Genomic DNA, 17,274 nt, shown 5'->3' on the forward strand with positions numbered 1-17,274 from the left:
GTCAGGAGTGTTTGGACATTGACGGGAGTTCTAAATCATCTTTTTCTTGACTAATTTCTGCCCATCTGTCCACCTTTTTATTTTGCAATCGTCTGGTTTAGCAAAGAATGATGCATGGATTGCAGGTAGACTGCAGTTGCACGGATTTATATAACATAGGAAAGAGGCCTTGGACGGATTTGGAAAAAAAAACCCAAAAAAACAGATTTTTTTTCTTTTTTCACATGAAACAATCAGATACATGTCACATATTGGCAAAAAAACACAACTGACATGCAATGTGACTATAGCTCATGTGTCCCAAATTACCAAGTTTTGGTCCACTCACTGTTTATTTACACAACAATAAAACTTGCAAACGGAGACTTCCTGTTCAGTACAAAGTAAACTTAAAAAAAAAAAACAGCAGTATTTTCCTAGATTCTATCACCACAACAAACAAAATGCACATATTCCTGTTTTTTTCCATTCATTGAACAATTATTTGAAGCAACAGAAAATAAATCAAAACTTTTTTCTAATCAAATGAATTGAGTTAATCATTTCAGCTGTAGGCAACTTTGTTATATATCTTGACTACAGTGAAAAAGTTCATACAGTACATGCACAAATTTTCTTCCAATGGCTAACAAATTAATAAAGTAACTACTACAGTTGATATACGCGGATGCAGTTTCCACACGGCCGCTGTAACAAAGCGCACATGAGAGAAGTGGCGTGTGGGTGCCATGATCTGTTTGGTGGCTAATAGCAAGGTTTTCTTCTTTTTTTTTTTCAAATTAATGACATGCATTTATTATAAATAAAGAATCAAAGCAGAACATTTTACAACTATTTTCCCTAACATAGGCATTGGGGCTATAAAGTGTGTTTTATCCAATTAATCGATAGATGGGGCCTCTATTTTAGCGGTTTTACTGTGTAAAACAGTGGCCCGTTTCTGGTCAGTCATTGAGGAGTCAACATAAACAGGTTCCACAGTGTTTTTTGATATAAGCGTTGTTTAGCCATTACTATCGGCGTTTTTAGAAGGTTAAATGCCACATGTAACAAGACACAGTGCTAAGACCTTGGCAGGGATATTCTGTAAAAGGAAATGCCCGACCGACTCCTTCAACTACTGGCACATTAGGAGGACAGCTGTTTTAATAAGCCAGGAAATACTGACAGCCTCTTTGCTGAGACAACATGAGGCAACGGTTTTCTCAAGACTGAGCTAACAGGGTTGAGCATGCCGGCGGCGCATTCCATTCCCGACATTCAACAATTTCACCTTTACTTAAAAAACACCGGGGAGGGCTGTGTTCACCATTAATGAAAAAAAAAACGAGAAAAAAAAAACGAGGCTTGCTTACACAACAGCAAACAAACTTCCTGATTTGTGAAAGAGGAATAAGATGTTAAAGAGGATCTGAGCATAGTCATAAATCACACTCATAATAAGGGCTCAACAATGTCTACTACTTTTGTAGACATTTAAACACCATCATCACATTTAATTACTACAGATTCCATGATATTTCTGACTTTCAGTTCAAAAGTAACTCATATGACAAATCAGCATGTGGCAAAGCCAAAATTTAAAAAAAATGCAAAAAGGCAATTTTAAGGGAAAAGAGAATAAACCTGTGGGTATGGTGAGCCAGCGCGAAGTAAACCAAAACAGGCAGGAAGATATGAAAGTGTCCTCCGCTTTGTCCTTCTGCACATCAATGAGAGGTGGAAGTCCGCCAGATGTTAGCCACCAGACTAAATATGCTCCCTAGGACTAAGGTCCAACCCCTTTGACACCAGACAAGAGTGGCAGAAAGCCCAGCAAACTAAAGCGCAGGAAATGAATGCACATTCAGAAAGGAAAGTTAACTCTTTGTTTACTGTGCAACTTACAGAAACCACTTTATTCCAACGCGGCAGACACGCCAGACTGCTGCGTTAAAACCTGGTCTTGGTTTCACATAACTGCTTTAAATGAATGACTGCATAACTTTGTCTGACAAGACTCATTGTTTTGTGCTTGGAACAGCAGTCTGTTGCATGCAAAAACTCAATGGAACCAGGGAAAAATGAGTGTCACAAATTTAAAACTACAGTACTACCTCAATTACAAGCTAAATTGGTTCTGTGTAAACACTATTAACTCAAAACACTTAGTCAATGTCACCCATTGAAATTAATTTAAATCAATTGAAGCTTGCTCCCCCAAAACAGCACCATTTTAACATGAAACAACCTTTTAAAAGAAAAAATACTTTTAAGATTAGAAATAATGTATAAAAACTATACAATAGAATGTACTACTAACTACAGTACTTAAAATGTTTTAAATAATAATAATAATGGACAGCATTTATCTTTGAAAACAGTATGCAATCTCCTTAAAGCTGCTTCTCCGTCAAACACACCATCAGCAGCTTCTGCATATTTTCGTGGCTATATGTCCGCTATTTATATATCATTTTAACAACCTTCGCTGGCGTGATTTACTCATTCTGTTTCGCTATGGTGAAGACAAGCAGTGATGTAACTTTCATTGTTAGCTGAAAGTTAATGCTAGCCAGTAAATTCAAAAGTAACTCATATGACAAATCAGCATGTGGCAAGACCAAAATTTTAAAAAATGCAAAAAGGCAATTTTAAAGGGAAAAGAGAATAAACCTGTGGGTATGGTGAGCCAGCGAGAAGTAAACCAAAACAGGCAGGAAGATATGAAAGTGTCAGTACTGGCCTTTATCACAGCAATTAATAAGATTATTATTTGCCACAATCAATCAATCAATCAATGTTTACTTATATAGCCCTAAATCACTAGTGTCTCAAAGGGCTGCACAAACCACAACACAAACCACTACGACATCCTCGGTAGGCCCACATAACGGCAAGGAAAACTCATACCCAGTGGGACGTCGGTGACAATGATGACTATGAGAACCTTGGAGAGGACGAAAGAAATGGATGTCGAGCGGGTCTAACATGATACTGTGAAAGTTCAATCCATAATGGATCCAACACAGCCGCGAGAGTCCAGTCCAAAGCGGATCCAACACAGCAGCTAGAGTCCCGTTCACAGCAGAGCCAGCAGGAAACCAAAAAGATTTGCACATGTACAAACCCCGTTTCCATATGAGTTGGGAAATTGTGTTAGATGTAAATATAAACGGAATACAATGATTTGCAAATCATTTTCAACCCATATTCAATTGAATATGCTACAAAGACAACATATTTGATGTTCAAACTGATAAACTTTTTTTTGCAAATAATCATTAACTTTAGAATTTGATGCCAGCAACACGTGACAAAGAAGTTGGGAAAGGTGGCAATAAAGACTGATAAAGTTGAAGAATGCTCACCAAACACTTATTTGGAACTTCCCACAGGTGTGCAGGCTAATTGGGACCAGGTGGGTGCCATGATTGGGTATAAAAACAGCTTCCCAAAAAATGCTCAGTCTTTCACCAGAAAGGATGGGGCGAGGTACACCCCTTTGTCCACAACTGCGTGAGCAAATAGTCAAACAGTTTAAGAACAACGTTTCTTAAGGTGCAATTGCAAAAAATTTAGGGATTTGAACATCAACTGTCCATAATATCATCAAAAGGTTCAGAGAATCTGGAGAAATCACTCCACGTAAGCAGCATGGACAGAAACCAACATTGAATGACCGTGACCTTTGATCCCTCAGACGGCACTGTATCAAAAATCGATATCAATCTCTAAAGGATATCACCACAAGGGCTCAGGAACACTTCATAAAACCACTTTCACTAGATACAGTTTGTCGCTACATCTGTAAGTGCAAGTTAAAGCTCTACTATGCAAAGCGGAAGCCATTTATCAACAACATCCAGAAACGCCGCTGGCTTCTCTGGGTCCGAGATCATCTAAGATGGACTGATGCAAAATGGAAAAGTGTTCTGTGGTCTGACGAGTTCACATTTATAATTGTTTTTGGAAATATTCGACATAATTTCATCCGGACCAAAGGGGAAGCGAACCATCCAGACTGTTATCGACACAAAGTTCAAAAGCCAGCATCTGTGATGATATGGGGGTGCATTAGTGCCCAAGGCATGGGTAATTTACACATCTGTGAAGGGACCATTAATGCCGAGAGGTACATACAGGTTTTGGAACAACATATGCTGCCATCTAAGCGCTGTCTTTTTCATGGACACCCCTGCTTATTTCAGCAAAACAATGCCAAGCCACATTCGGCATGTGTTACAACAGCGTGGCTTCGTAAAAAAAGTGTGGGTACCTTCCTGGCCCGCCTGCAGTCCAGACCTGTCTCCCATCAAAAATGTGTGGCGCATTATGAAGCGTAAAATACGACAGCGGAGACCCCGGACTGTTGAACGACTAAAGCTCTACATAAAACAAGAATGGGAAAGAATTCCACTTTCAATGCTTCAACAATTAGTTTCCTTAGTTCCCAAACGTTTATTGAGTGTTGTTGAAAAAAAGATGATGTAACACAGTGGTGAACATGCCCTTTCCCAACTACTTCGGCATGTGTTGCAGCCATGAAATTCTAAGTTAATTGTTATTTGCAAAAAAAAATAACGTTTATGAGTTTGAACATCATATATCTTGTCTTTGTAGTGCATTTAATTGAATATGGGTTGAAAAGGATTTGCAAATCATTGTATTCCGTTTATATTTACATCTAACACAATTTCCCAACTCATATGGAAACGGGGTTTGTACAGTAGCTTTATTGTCATTGTAATCAAGACGTTAGATAATTACCGCAACAGCTGTTAAAGAGTATAAAATATTTGAAAACAAAAGAGTCAAAATAAAACATATGCACAAATAGAGGAAACTGTCAAACTTTCGAAGGATTCGCCCATTTGACTTATGTCTCTGGCTTGAGTCACAAATGTGCAAGCAATGGCTACTTAGGAAGGTTACAAAACTGAGTTGCGTAACCTAATCAAATGAAGCATTAAAGAAGTTTTATTTAGATACTTAACTCACTTTCTTAACTTCAGTATTTACGTCAGTTACTTTAATCGCGAGATACTGTGCTGTCTCCATTGTTTTACCATTGTCCAAGACAAAGGCTGTAATCGTTTTTTAGGTTAATAGCAGCATAGCTCAAAAAGGTTAAGAGTAACTATTTTAATCTACATTTAAAATACTTCCTTGTGGTCTAGATAGTACGTATTGGATATACGTTACTGTAAATTTTGCTCCAGTCACTTTGATAACCTGCTAAGATGTTCAATTCTGGAGGCATTCCCAGATTCCAAATGGAATGACACACCAACCTCTCCAAAACTGTAATTTATCTTTTTAAAACATAAAAATGTTTACACCAGGTGTCCCCAAACTACGGCCCGCCATCGTCCAAAATCTGGCCCGCAGGAAGTCCTAAATTAAAAAAAAAATATTGCATTATTATTTTTTTAAATCAGTCCTTTCTAATCCATTTTCTACAGCTTGTTACTCTCGGTGTCTCCTAGCCGCTCAGGCAAATCTTATTGCCTAAAAATGCATTTTTCCATTGATAACGTGACATCAGTGCGCACTCTTTCAGTGAATTACAGCACGAGGAATGTATATATACAGCCCGGATACCAGCCAAATTGTTTTAACTCAATGCGGCCCCCAGTTTGGGCACCAATGGTTTAAACATATCTTGAAGTCGTCACCGCTATTTTTTTTCCCCAGACATGGTTGAAAATAAACTTCATAAATAATATATAGATTCACCAGATCACAAAATTAGCTGGACACTCTTTGATTGATTCAAATGCTGCTTAATTAAGATATTAGATTTTAGTAATACTTCGTCCCATCTTTATGGTCTTTCCTCGTAGCTTGAAGTAGAGGGGGAGGAGTTCCTCCCCATAGCTGAGAGCGTTGACGTCATTTAACATGACAATCCAATATTGTAACAACATTTATAAGTCGGAAAAGAAAAAAAAAAAAATCATCATAGGTCCCCTTGAAACTTTCATAGATAAGGGAGAAAGGAATAGATTTTGGGGGTGACCCGGATCACTGTCACCTTGTTCTCGCAGCTGTATTGTCCGCTAGTGCAGCAACGTACGGAGCAGTTTTGCCCGCTCATTGCACTCGGTTTGTCGCTAACGTTGCTCAGTGCTCCGTTGTGGGAGATAAGAGCCATCCGTAGATCTACGCTCTTGGGCCTTTTTAGTTTATGCAAACTGACATTTTCAGCACTTGGACATTTCCGTAAATTATTACAAACTTTTTCAAATCTTAATTGCCTTGCAACAATGAATTGTTAATTAATTAAATAATTAATTGAATATTATGTTTAATAGAAATCATGAATTAATTCAGTTAGTGTGAGTCAACAATGCGAAATGCAGGAATTTACCATTTACAATATATTCAGTAATGAAATGTTATATTTATTGGTTGTTGCACACACGACAGGACATGCGCCAATTTTGCTTCAAATATTTTTTATTTCACAACCTTTTTAAATACATTTCAGGTGTGCGCCGATAAATAATCAGTCATCCTGTATTCCTTTTATCGGAGGCGGATGTTCCTATCCTTCCGTTTGAATCGTTTTACTTGAGGTTTACCTTTTTTTTTTGTCCACTCACAATTAGGGTGCAACGATTAAAAAATGTTTTCGCCATCAATTATATTAGTCTACAATAATTGTGACGTCATCACGGGCAAAAGCAGGTTTGTTGTGCAAACACTCGCAAAAACATTGATAGTGAAAACATGTTAAGTATGGGAATATTTTCTCTTATCCTTGTTAAAAACATAAATACCTTGCTCATTTTGCAAAGCGGACTTTGTTTTTATGGCAGTACAGCATTTAAAGCAGAGGCATGACGTCTTGAGTGAGAACGCGGTCTCAACTTGCTAAGTGTTATCTTGTACCTTGCTAACAAAAGTCAGCCAAACTTGTGTGAAAAACAACTTTAAACTATAATTTTAGCTATAGTCAGCCAGTTAAACTTTGTCTACATCAATTCGAATACTTTTTAAAGCAGCGTCAATTTGTAATACAATGAAAAAAATGCCACAATCACAAACAACCCAGACAGACATTCAGCACCAATGCCTGTGGTATCATAAGATTAAACATACAATCTATTGGATAGTTAACGTGTTAAGAATTAATCAATGATACAATTCTATACATTAAGTATTATAGAGTGCTAAAACTGCCAGGAGATAATCAATATACCAGTGTACAGCTTTTTAAACACATCACAAAATGCTTATTTTCTTTTTGAGGTAATTAAATTTGGTGGTGTTTTTTTGTTTTATTGCTGCAGTTTTGACTGCATAAAGGTTTATTTTTTAACACTTTAATAGTCATTTAAATTTATACAACTACTGAATGAGCATCACAGTTCCAGTATAAATAAATATTTATGAGTGGATTACTGATCTTTGTTGTTCGAAAGCACATCTAAAATAACAACGCTGGATTTTTAAAAGTCAATGGAAAAATTACCCATCAAATTAGTCTTTGCTTTATATTCCTACAAGTTAACTCATCGTGATGATAGACGATGGCTTGGAGACTCTCAAAATAGGCGTTAGTTGCAGAGTCATTCAGAATCACTGTGATTTTAAGCAACATGATGAACCGTGTCTCAGTTATAAAACCACCAATAGAACCTCTTTTTTAAGTAAATCACTAGTACAGGGTTCCCCAACCTTTTTCCAACAGGGACCTGTTTAATGTATGCATTATTTTCAGGGCAACAGCAAAAGAATGAGCATGAAAAATGTTGCCTTTTATTTTATGTCCATTAATTTGCATTGTCCCATGTACTAAGGAGTTGTAATAAACATCTATTAACAAGCGCATTGGTGTTATTTAGTGGTGCAGGCAAAAGATTAAGTCGCAGAAAATTCAGTAGTTTATAAATTATTGTTTCTGTGCGGCCGGGTAGCAAATGTGTCATCAATTGGTACCGGTCCCCGGACCGATGGTTGGGCACCACTGCCCTAGTACACTCTCATACAGACACATAAGAGACAGGGATTGTAACATACCTGCCCTAGTAGTATAATTAGATCCCACTAAACTGACACACTGCCACAGTCTCACCAGTACATCTCCATAGCAACCAAAGTCAACAATATCAAATCATCACCGTAGGCGGTTTAACAAGGAAGATTCAATACATGTTTTAACCTTCACGTATCAATACAAACAAGAACTTTGTGGCGCATGTTGTACATAAATAGAACTTCAATACTTGCCAAAAATCCGCATAGCTCCTTTAATGTTGCAGTAGGTTTCTTTGCAGCCTCCCTGATCACATTTCTCCTTGACTTTACACCAATTTTGAAGAGATCTGCCGGTGTCGGTAATGCCCCTGATGTGCCATATTTTCTAAATTTGTTAAGGATAGTCTTCATTGTGGACCACGGTACTGCATATCTGACTAATAACTTGCCAACCACTGGTTGTACAAACTAACACCTTTGAACTATTAAGGTACCTATTATGACTTTTATTCGTCTTTGTGACAGCAGCTTTTACTTTGTGATGAATAAAACATCAGGAAAGTATGTATATAATTAGCTGGACTGAAGAGGGTAAAAGAGTGGTCACACTTCAATCAACTGAGCGTATTTTCTTTACTTTATTTGACCAAGAAGGGATTGCAGGGTCTTTTCTAACTTGCATGAAAGGATTTTACATGACAAAAACGTGGCACGGGTTTGTAAACTTCACCTTTGGTGTCCATTCAAACAAACCCTAGCAACAGTGTATCCTTGAAGTTTGTTGAGGACTTGAGTGCACACAGACCCACCCACCCAATGGCAGATGGTCTTTTTACACTGCTTATTTCAATCAGCCACAATTACCTCAGGACGCAACATTGTAACAATGTTGCACCCCTAAGACCTTTATATATTAGTCTTATTTTACTTGGTTAACAAAATTAAGCAATCCTAAGAACGTGTGAACTGAACAGATACAGTAACTTTTATTTCTCTACATGAACTTTTAGAAAGCAAAAAAAAAAAAACAGCCACGTTACCTTGCTTTTTTTTTCATGACAGTGGCTGGTCAGTTATCCTTCAATAATTACTAGTCCGAGCTTGTTTAGTCGCTCTTTCATTCAGACAAAGTGCCTAATATGCAGTCACAACCCCAAAGACCATTGCAAGGGGATTACATTGACTGACAAAGGATTATAGGTTTGATAGCCTGCCCATTGCAGCAAGTGGCCAATGAGTGGTCAGTGAGACCAATTGCATTTTCAAAGACCAGTTGATGCCATGACGTGAATATGGTACCAATAAACTACACAATTTAAAAATATAGCCTTTTTGTTTCCGCTCAGACATCTATTGACAACTTTCAAGGAAGTCTTAAAATGCTTTAGATGTCACACAAAAATGAAGTCAAATCAAAAGGCAAAGCCTGATTTGCACAACTGACCATGATGCATGTGCATGTCATTGTTATGGTTGCTAAGCGAGAGACGAAAATTGAGCAAAAAACATGTAAAGCAAAACAAATATGTTAAGAAATACAAACTAACTTTCTTTCATAGCTTCTTTTTGTGCTTGTGCTGGCTGCTTTCATGTAAGAGTTCAAAAGTGTCCAATAAGATTAAAATAGTTACTAGATTCGTTGCAAGTCGCTTTTTGAAAAAGATAATCAACAGCCTGAATTCCCCAAAGTTTTTGCCTCAAAAGGGCCAAAGTGAAAAGTTGCCAATGGGCCATACAGAGCGATTTTAGGCGTACAGCTGCACAATAAATAAGTAGTTTAATCCTATACTGGCATTATTTAAGGTAGTGGAGATAATCACGTTCAGCAACTTGTTAGCCTTGATGGACATATCATCGATGATTGAGTGAGGTTAGAAAAAAATAAAAACTTTTTTTTTTTTTTTTTTAAAGAGTATGACCTTGTATTACATTTCTGGTAGGCCACCCTTTGAAATGACTCGGCGGGCCACAATTTCCCCCCGGGCCCCACTTAGGCACCCCTGATCTAGCGAGTTCTGAATACTGGCTTAATATAGCAACAAAGATTCTAAGTTGGCATCACTGATCCCTCCTGTTGCTTCTTCTTATTCTCTCGTAGACCAGGGGTATATGAGGTATATCACATATAGTCCTTTCAGTGTACAAATGGTGGTTTAAGCCGGGGGTCCTCAAACCGCGGCTCTAGAGCCACATCTTTAGTGACGCCCTAGTAGCTCCCTGGAGCCTTTTCAAAAATGTATGAAAATGTAAAAAAATTAGGGAAAAAATATATTTTTGTTTTAATATGGTTTCTGTAGCTTGACAAACGTGACACAAACCTTCCTTAGTAAGTATTTGGCGAGCACCGTTTTGTCCTACTAATTTTGGCAGTCCTTGAACTCTCCGTAGTTTGTTTATAACTACAACTTTCTCCGATGCTGCCCAAGAAAGACATGTTTTATGCCACTCCTTCTTGTTCTCATTTTGTCCACCAAACTTTTTATGCTGTGCGTGAATGCACAAAAGGTGAGCTATGTTGATGTTGACTTGTTAGACTGCTAATCAGGCATATTTGGTCACTGCATTACTGCAAGCTAATTGATGCTAACATGCTATTTAGGCTAGCTGTATAAATATTGTACCATTATGCCTCGTTTTTAGGTATATTTGAGCTTATATAATTTCCTTTATTTATGTCCTCTGTGTATTTAATTTATATTTGCATGTCTCATGACACATTATCTGTATGTAATATTGGCTGCATTTCTGTGCTGCTATGGACCACAGCAAACGTTACCCAGCTTGCAAAGATTGTAATAAATCCACTATAAGAAGAAAGCCTGCCGTTTCCTTTAACTTGGACACTCACATCTATACCTTTGGCCATTGTAAGCCAGAAATTTACAGTAATGTCACCCTCTGGGAAGCCTCCATTTTACTAATGTTTTCCAACGCTGTAAAAATGTGTAGGAAAGTGGGCAACCCCCAGAAAAACCTGACAGTTTCCTAGACTACCACCACTCATTTGTATTAGTGGCCCTTTTATAGAAAGAAGCGGGCACATTTGCCCTAGAGTGAATGCGGCAATTTGATTGCCTTAAAACAGAGGCGTAATATTCCTCCTTTCCAAAACATGTTTCTGGTGGAGGCCATTACCACTCCTGCCCATCTCACCTACGGGCCGGCACATTTACGCCTTGATTTTATACAGAACTCGAGGAGGAAATAAGTGTACCCTCTGAAGAAGAAAAAACAGGCCCCTAATTTTCCGCCTTCTATATAAAAACGATGACTAAGCTGCCAAAAGGACGGGCAAATCGGGAACTTAGTGCTCTGCATAAAAACGACTACTGACACCTCAACTTGCTGCTGAGAGTGATACAAATTGTGTGTGTCAGGAGAGGCAAGGGGCACAAGGGATAGACTGATCTCAGGCCAGTGAGGTCACACAACACAAACTACTTCCAAATAAATCATATTTCATTCCTAAAATTAAAATACACCCAAATACCTACATGTAAATAAATGGGTTATGTGAAAAATGAAGAAAATAAAAAGTCTGTGCAGTCATCGACGTGACTCACATGACTCCGGTTGATTGACGGGCAAATGGGCGTCGTTGGCAAAATGTAATGAACAATTTAATGTTGAGTAGTCATCGTCATCAAGGAGCAAAGTAAAAGACCAAAAATGGCATCAGGTGCCCAATTTAGAAAAAGGAGAGAAGAAAAAGATGAGAAACAGTCACCAGATAAAAGGTATGCAGATTTCTATGAGTGGCGTTAGTGATAGTAGGCTATAGGCCAGGGGTAGGGAACCTATGGCTCTAGAGCCAGATGTGGCTCTTTTGATGACTGCATCTGGCTCTCAGATAAATCTTATCTGAGATTGCTTAACACGATAAGGAATGAATAATTCCGCAGGTAATTACGATGTTACAAATAACGTTCAAAATATAAAACATTCTCATGCATTTTAATCCATCCATCCGTTTTCTATCGCACCTGTTCAAGAAATAACAATGTTATTAAAAAGAATTAGAGACTTATTACACTCTAAAAATGTTGGTCTTACTTAAAAAAATTTACCCATTTAGTTGTATTCAGTGTTAAAAAATATGATATGGCTCTCAGGGAAATACATTTTAAAATATTTGGCTTTCATGGCTCTCTCAGGCAAAAAGGTTCCCGATCCCTGCCATAGGCTATTAATTATCCTCTCGCTAATATGTTACTATTAGCCACAGAAGACGACTCTATTTGTTTTTTTAGTTTTGGTGAGAAAGTAACTATAACGATGACAGCATAATGTCTTGCAACCAATGTCACCCATAGGCAAAAGAGTCTAGTTTGCGTTTGCAACAGAACACGTGCAATTTGTGGAAATTCACACAGGAGTCCTGACTGTGAAATTTTGTTTTGCTATATGCCAAGTTAAATAACTTGTAATATACATTGTCATGGCATTTTATAAGCAACAAATGATATAGATTTTAAACAATTTGTAGTGTGTTCAGATTAATTAGTAGGATGTTAAATGTTAATACATTTAGCAGTATGGTCCTTTTAATAGAGTAACTGATTCAAATGGGATCTAACTGATGTATTTTCTCTCAACTGTAAATTCAGGCGCACTTATGAAATACATTATATTGCCAAAAGTATTTGGCCACCTGGCTTGATTCACATATGAACTTGAAGTGCCATCCGATTCCTAACCTATAGGGTTCAATATAATATCGGTCCACCTTTTGCAGCTATTACAGCTTCAACTCTTCTGAGAAGGCTGTCCACTAGGTTGCGGAGTGTGTTTTCGACCATACTTACAAAAGCGCATTGGTAAAGTCACACATTGATGTTGGTCGAGAAGACCTGGCTCTCAATCTCCGTTGTAATTCATTCCAAAGGTGTCATGTCCTAATGGACCTTGCTTTGTGCACTGGTGTACAGTCATGTTGGAAGAGGAAATGGCCCGCTCCAAACTGTTCCCACAAGGTTGGGAGCATGGAATTGTCCAAATTTTTTGGGCCACCTGCCTTTACTCACATATGAACTTAAAGTGCCATCACATGGATTTTCCAAAATATTTTGGTATCCTGGAACATTCAACGTTCCTTTTCCTGGAACTCAGAGGCCAAGCCCTACTCCTGAAAAATAACCCCACACCATAATTCCCCCTCCACCAAATTTCACAAGTCCGAAATGTACCGTTCTCCTGGGAACCTCCAAACCCAGACTCGTCAATCAGATTGCCAGATGGAAAAGCGTGATTCATCACCCCAGAGAACACGTCTCCACTGCTTTAGAGTCCAGTGGCGACATGCTTTACACCACTGGATCAGACGCTTTGCATTAAACTTGGTGATGTATGGCTTAGATGCAGCCCTCATTAAGCTCTCTGCGTACTGTACGTGGGGTTATTGGAAGGTCCCATGGAGTTTGGAGTTCTGTAGCAACTAAATGTGCCGAAAGTCGGCCACCTCTTTGCACTATGCGCTTCAGCATCCGCTGACCCCTCTGTCAGTTTACGTGGCCTACCACCTTGTGGCTGAGTTTCTGTTGTTCCCAAACGTTTCAATTTTCTTATAATAAAGCCAATAGTTGACATTGGAATATTAAGGAGCGAGGACATTTCACGACTGGTTTTGTTGCACAGGTGGTATCCTGTGACAGTTCTACGCTGGAAATCACTGACTTCCTGAGAGAGGCCCATTCTTTCACTAATGTTTGTAGAAACAGTCTTCATGCCTAAGTGCTTGATTTTATACACCTGTGGCCTGGCCAAGTGATTAGGACACCTGATCATGATCATTTGGATGGATGGCAAAATACTTTTGGCAATATAGTATATTTTGGACTTAGAGCACCCGCTGGCCAGAATGACAAGTCGGATACTTCAACAGCCGCCACAGTTGAATGTCAAATACGAAATAGTTAACTGCAGGAATCTTTTTTTTATGCTCCATAAGGTAGTTGTTTCGTCCAATACATAAATCTAGCCAAGACCACCTCTGAGTAAGATTCTGAGCCCAAAAGCACATAGGCACACTTGTTCTTACCACAGGTAAATTTTGCTACAATCCGACTGTCCGAAAACATAAGATATACTTCACTGGCATTTTTTCAGCAGTCAGTTCGCTAGCAGAAGTAACTAGCTAGTGGATGTGCCTGCAGTTCTTAGGCGCTTGCATGCCGCATACACACACGGACTAGACTGAATACATTTTTCACACCACCAAAATATCATGACAGTCCATAGCAATTTATATTTCAAAAAGACACATCAATTTTGTTTGGATTGATAAATCTTAAATATGTATTCCCAATACTTTTCCACAATTTCAAAAAAATATTGTATTTTCCATAACTTTTTCAGGGCCTGGAAATTGCATTTTATAATTGCATAACTTCACCAGGTTTTTCAAGACCGTACAACCCCTGTATAATGTGTCTATGAGCTGGAGAAAACATGTAAATATATTAGTGGCGGTCCCAATTTATTTATGGCAGGCCACGACAAATAATTAAATAAATAGAAAATACTTCGTTACAACTGTTTTCCTATTTTACTGCCACCGCAAACTTTAAAAATATATTGATAAACCAGAATTAGACGCGTGGTGTGAGAACATATTTCCTACACCACTGCCCAGTACAACAATGCTGGTTATTAGAAAGACTGGGTTGCAGACCAACGAAGTAGCCTTTGGTCCCTACAGTTGAACACAACACAGTTTGAATGTTTTCATTTAGAAATTGCTCACGCTTCACTGTACAGACTACTAAGTACAAAAATGGCTGACCCAAGTTGACGATAATAATAATAAAAAAGATCAAGCCAATAACGTACAAATATTTTCACTCCTATGCTAGTATTTGTACTTACAACAATAGTCATACGGCAAATACAGATTTTACAAACGACTCTGGAACTGACTCGTTACATTTTAGATTTTTTTTTTTTAATTAGAGGTTGACCTTGTGAAATTGATTAATTAAAGTTCAATAGGTGGAGTAGCATTTTGTTGAAGTGTTGCAGTACTCACCCTTTTTTTCTTCTCTGAATTTACCTCATCGGCAGCTCTCTGGTACCTTAACAAAAAGGCAGAAACAGCACAAACATGAGCGGACGTTATCTAAAACAGTGGTTCTCAATTTATTTTCAGTGATGTACACCCTGTGAATTTTTTTTTAATTCAAGTACCCCCTAATCAGAACAAAGCATTTTTGTTTGGGAAAAAAAGAGATAAAGAAGTAAAATACAGCACTATGTCATCAGTTTCTGATTTATTAAATTGTATAACAGTGCAAATTATTGCTCATTTGTAGTGGTCTTTTTTGACTTATTTGGAAAAAAATGTATAAAAATAACTAAAAACTTGTTGAAAAATAAACAAGTGATTCAATTATAAATAAAAGATTTCTTCACATAGAACTAATCCTCAACTTAAAGTGCCCTCTTTGGGAATTGTAATAGAGATCCATCTGGATTGAAGAACTTAAGTCTAAACATTTCTTCACAAAAAAAGAAATCTTTAACATCAATATTTATGGAACATGTCCACAAAAAATCTAGCTGTCAACACTGAATATTGCATTGTTGCATTTCTTTTCACAGTTTTTGAACTTACATTCATATTTTGTTGAAGTATTATTCAATAAATATATTTATAAAGGATTTTTGATTTGTTGCTATTTCAATAATATTTTTTTTTAATCTCACGCACCCCTTGGCATACCTTCAAGTACCCCCAGTAGTACGTGTACCCCCATTTGAGAACCACTGATCTAAAAAAACGAATCCCAAGCACTGTGCCGCGTTACATTAGTGTGTTGTGGGAGATCATCAAGTGACACTATCCAATATTACTTTACTAGATGTTGGAAAAGTATGAATTTATTACAAAAATGTTTGTTCATCTATCTGTATCAGTAATAAATAATGACAGAACAATATAATAATATTCCACTAGGTATTGTAATGTGCATAACTAACCTAAATAAGACAAGCAGTGAGATTTTTCTTAGCCTTAGCTGAATACACATTATTTTAAACTATTTAGTTACAGAAATTAATGGGCTTATGAATTAACCATTTGTGGTACTTAAATCCATATCACACTTAGACATGTTCCTCAAGCCTGATTCTTCATATTAGAGTTTGCAGAAGTAATTTTATTTTGTGCAAGAATTCTTTTGACTCACTTGGAGAAGCGCTCTGCAATGGCGTTGTTCTTCCCTCGCCGGCTGACCAGTGACAACTCCTTCGCAGTGACACGCAACGACTGCGACTCCCACGTTTGTCGAGTGAACGGAGAGGGTTCCATGTTTGCAGCTTCCTCAATTCCTGCAGAACAAAAACACAGTCAGAGCACGTCACTACAACATTTTTGCAGTGGTTTTGTGCTGCAGAACTCGGAACAGGCTTACCGAGTGTTATTTTGAATATTGTGTTCTGTAATTGTAAGGGTTCTAACTTGCACTCCGGTACCGACTTGATTGCATGATGTAAAAAGACGACAAACATCTAAGCTGTTATTTTTGGAAGATTGGTACGTGTACTCTGCGGACAACTCAGAACCGCGGGGCACATAACACTGTTTGTATTTAGCTTTAGTCTGACCAGGCCATAATATAACAGTGGCAGACGGATGATAACCCTCCATTACCTTTTCTGTGTTTAGTACAGTGGTTCTGCCAAGAAATACCACTACTGGTGTTCACAAGGCGCCCTACAAATCATCATTTACGAGAAATGTCTGTCTAAAAATGTATCAAATGGATGTTGGGTTGTGAAGTTGTGTTTTTTTTATTTGCATCATCTTTTAGCTGCACTCCGTAACACACTTTATACCAAGAAAAGCCAGCCTTTGGATGCTTTAGTGATCGAATCTCTACCACACAACAGTGGAATCTCAAAAATAGAAGGCCTTGAAGGATGTACAATTTTGAATATCTAGAGCAGGGGTGCTCACACTTTTTCTGCAGGCGAGCTACTTTTCAATTGACCATGAATTGATTAACGTGGACCCCGACTAAAACAAGTTGAAAAACGTATTCGGGTGTTACCATTTAGTGGTCAATTGTACGGAATATGTACTGAACTGTGCAATCTACTAATAAAAGTATCAATCAATCAAAAAACCAAGTCGAGGAGATCTACCTCATTCATATTTATCATTTATATTTATTTATGAAAGAGACATTTTTTTAACAAGTTAATGGTGTTTAATGATAATACAAGCATGTTTAACACATACAGATTCATTTCTTTCATGAAGACAAGAATATAAGTTGGTGTATTTGATTCTGATGACTTGCATTGATTGGA

General features: G+C 37.8%; 1 protein-coding gene across 2 annotated transcripts in view; it reads right to left on the reverse strand.

Annotated features, from left to right (window-relative positions):
* Positions 1 to 17,274, reverse strand: part of LOC133535343 (LIM domain and actin-binding protein 1-like) — a 37,520-nt gene that overhangs the window by 16,771 nt on the left and 3,475 nt on the right. Inside the window, exons 2-3 of one of the 2 annotated variants that reach the window (XM_061875066.1) lie at positions 16,149 to 16,290; positions 14,990 to 15,035 (exon numbers count right to left, since the gene is read on the reverse strand). In XM_061875066.1, the coding sequence (XP_061731050.1) occupies positions 14,990 to 15,035; positions 16,149 to 16,270 (168 nt within the window). In that variant the 5' untranslated portion in view covers positions 16,271 to 16,290. Of the gene's footprint in view, positions 1 to 1,626; positions 1,789 to 14,989; positions 15,036 to 16,148; positions 16,291 to 17,274 lie in introns of those variants that run through there. The other variant, XM_061875067.1, reaches the window with a different exon arrangement.

Source organism: Nerophis ophidion, linkage group LG16 (genome assembly GCF_033978795.1).
Source record: "Nerophis ophidion isolate RoL-2023_Sa linkage group LG16, RoL_Noph_v1.0, whole genome shotgun sequence".
Taxonomy (NCBI): domain Eukaryota; kingdom Metazoa; phylum Chordata; class Actinopteri; order Syngnathiformes; family Syngnathidae; genus Nerophis; species Nerophis ophidion.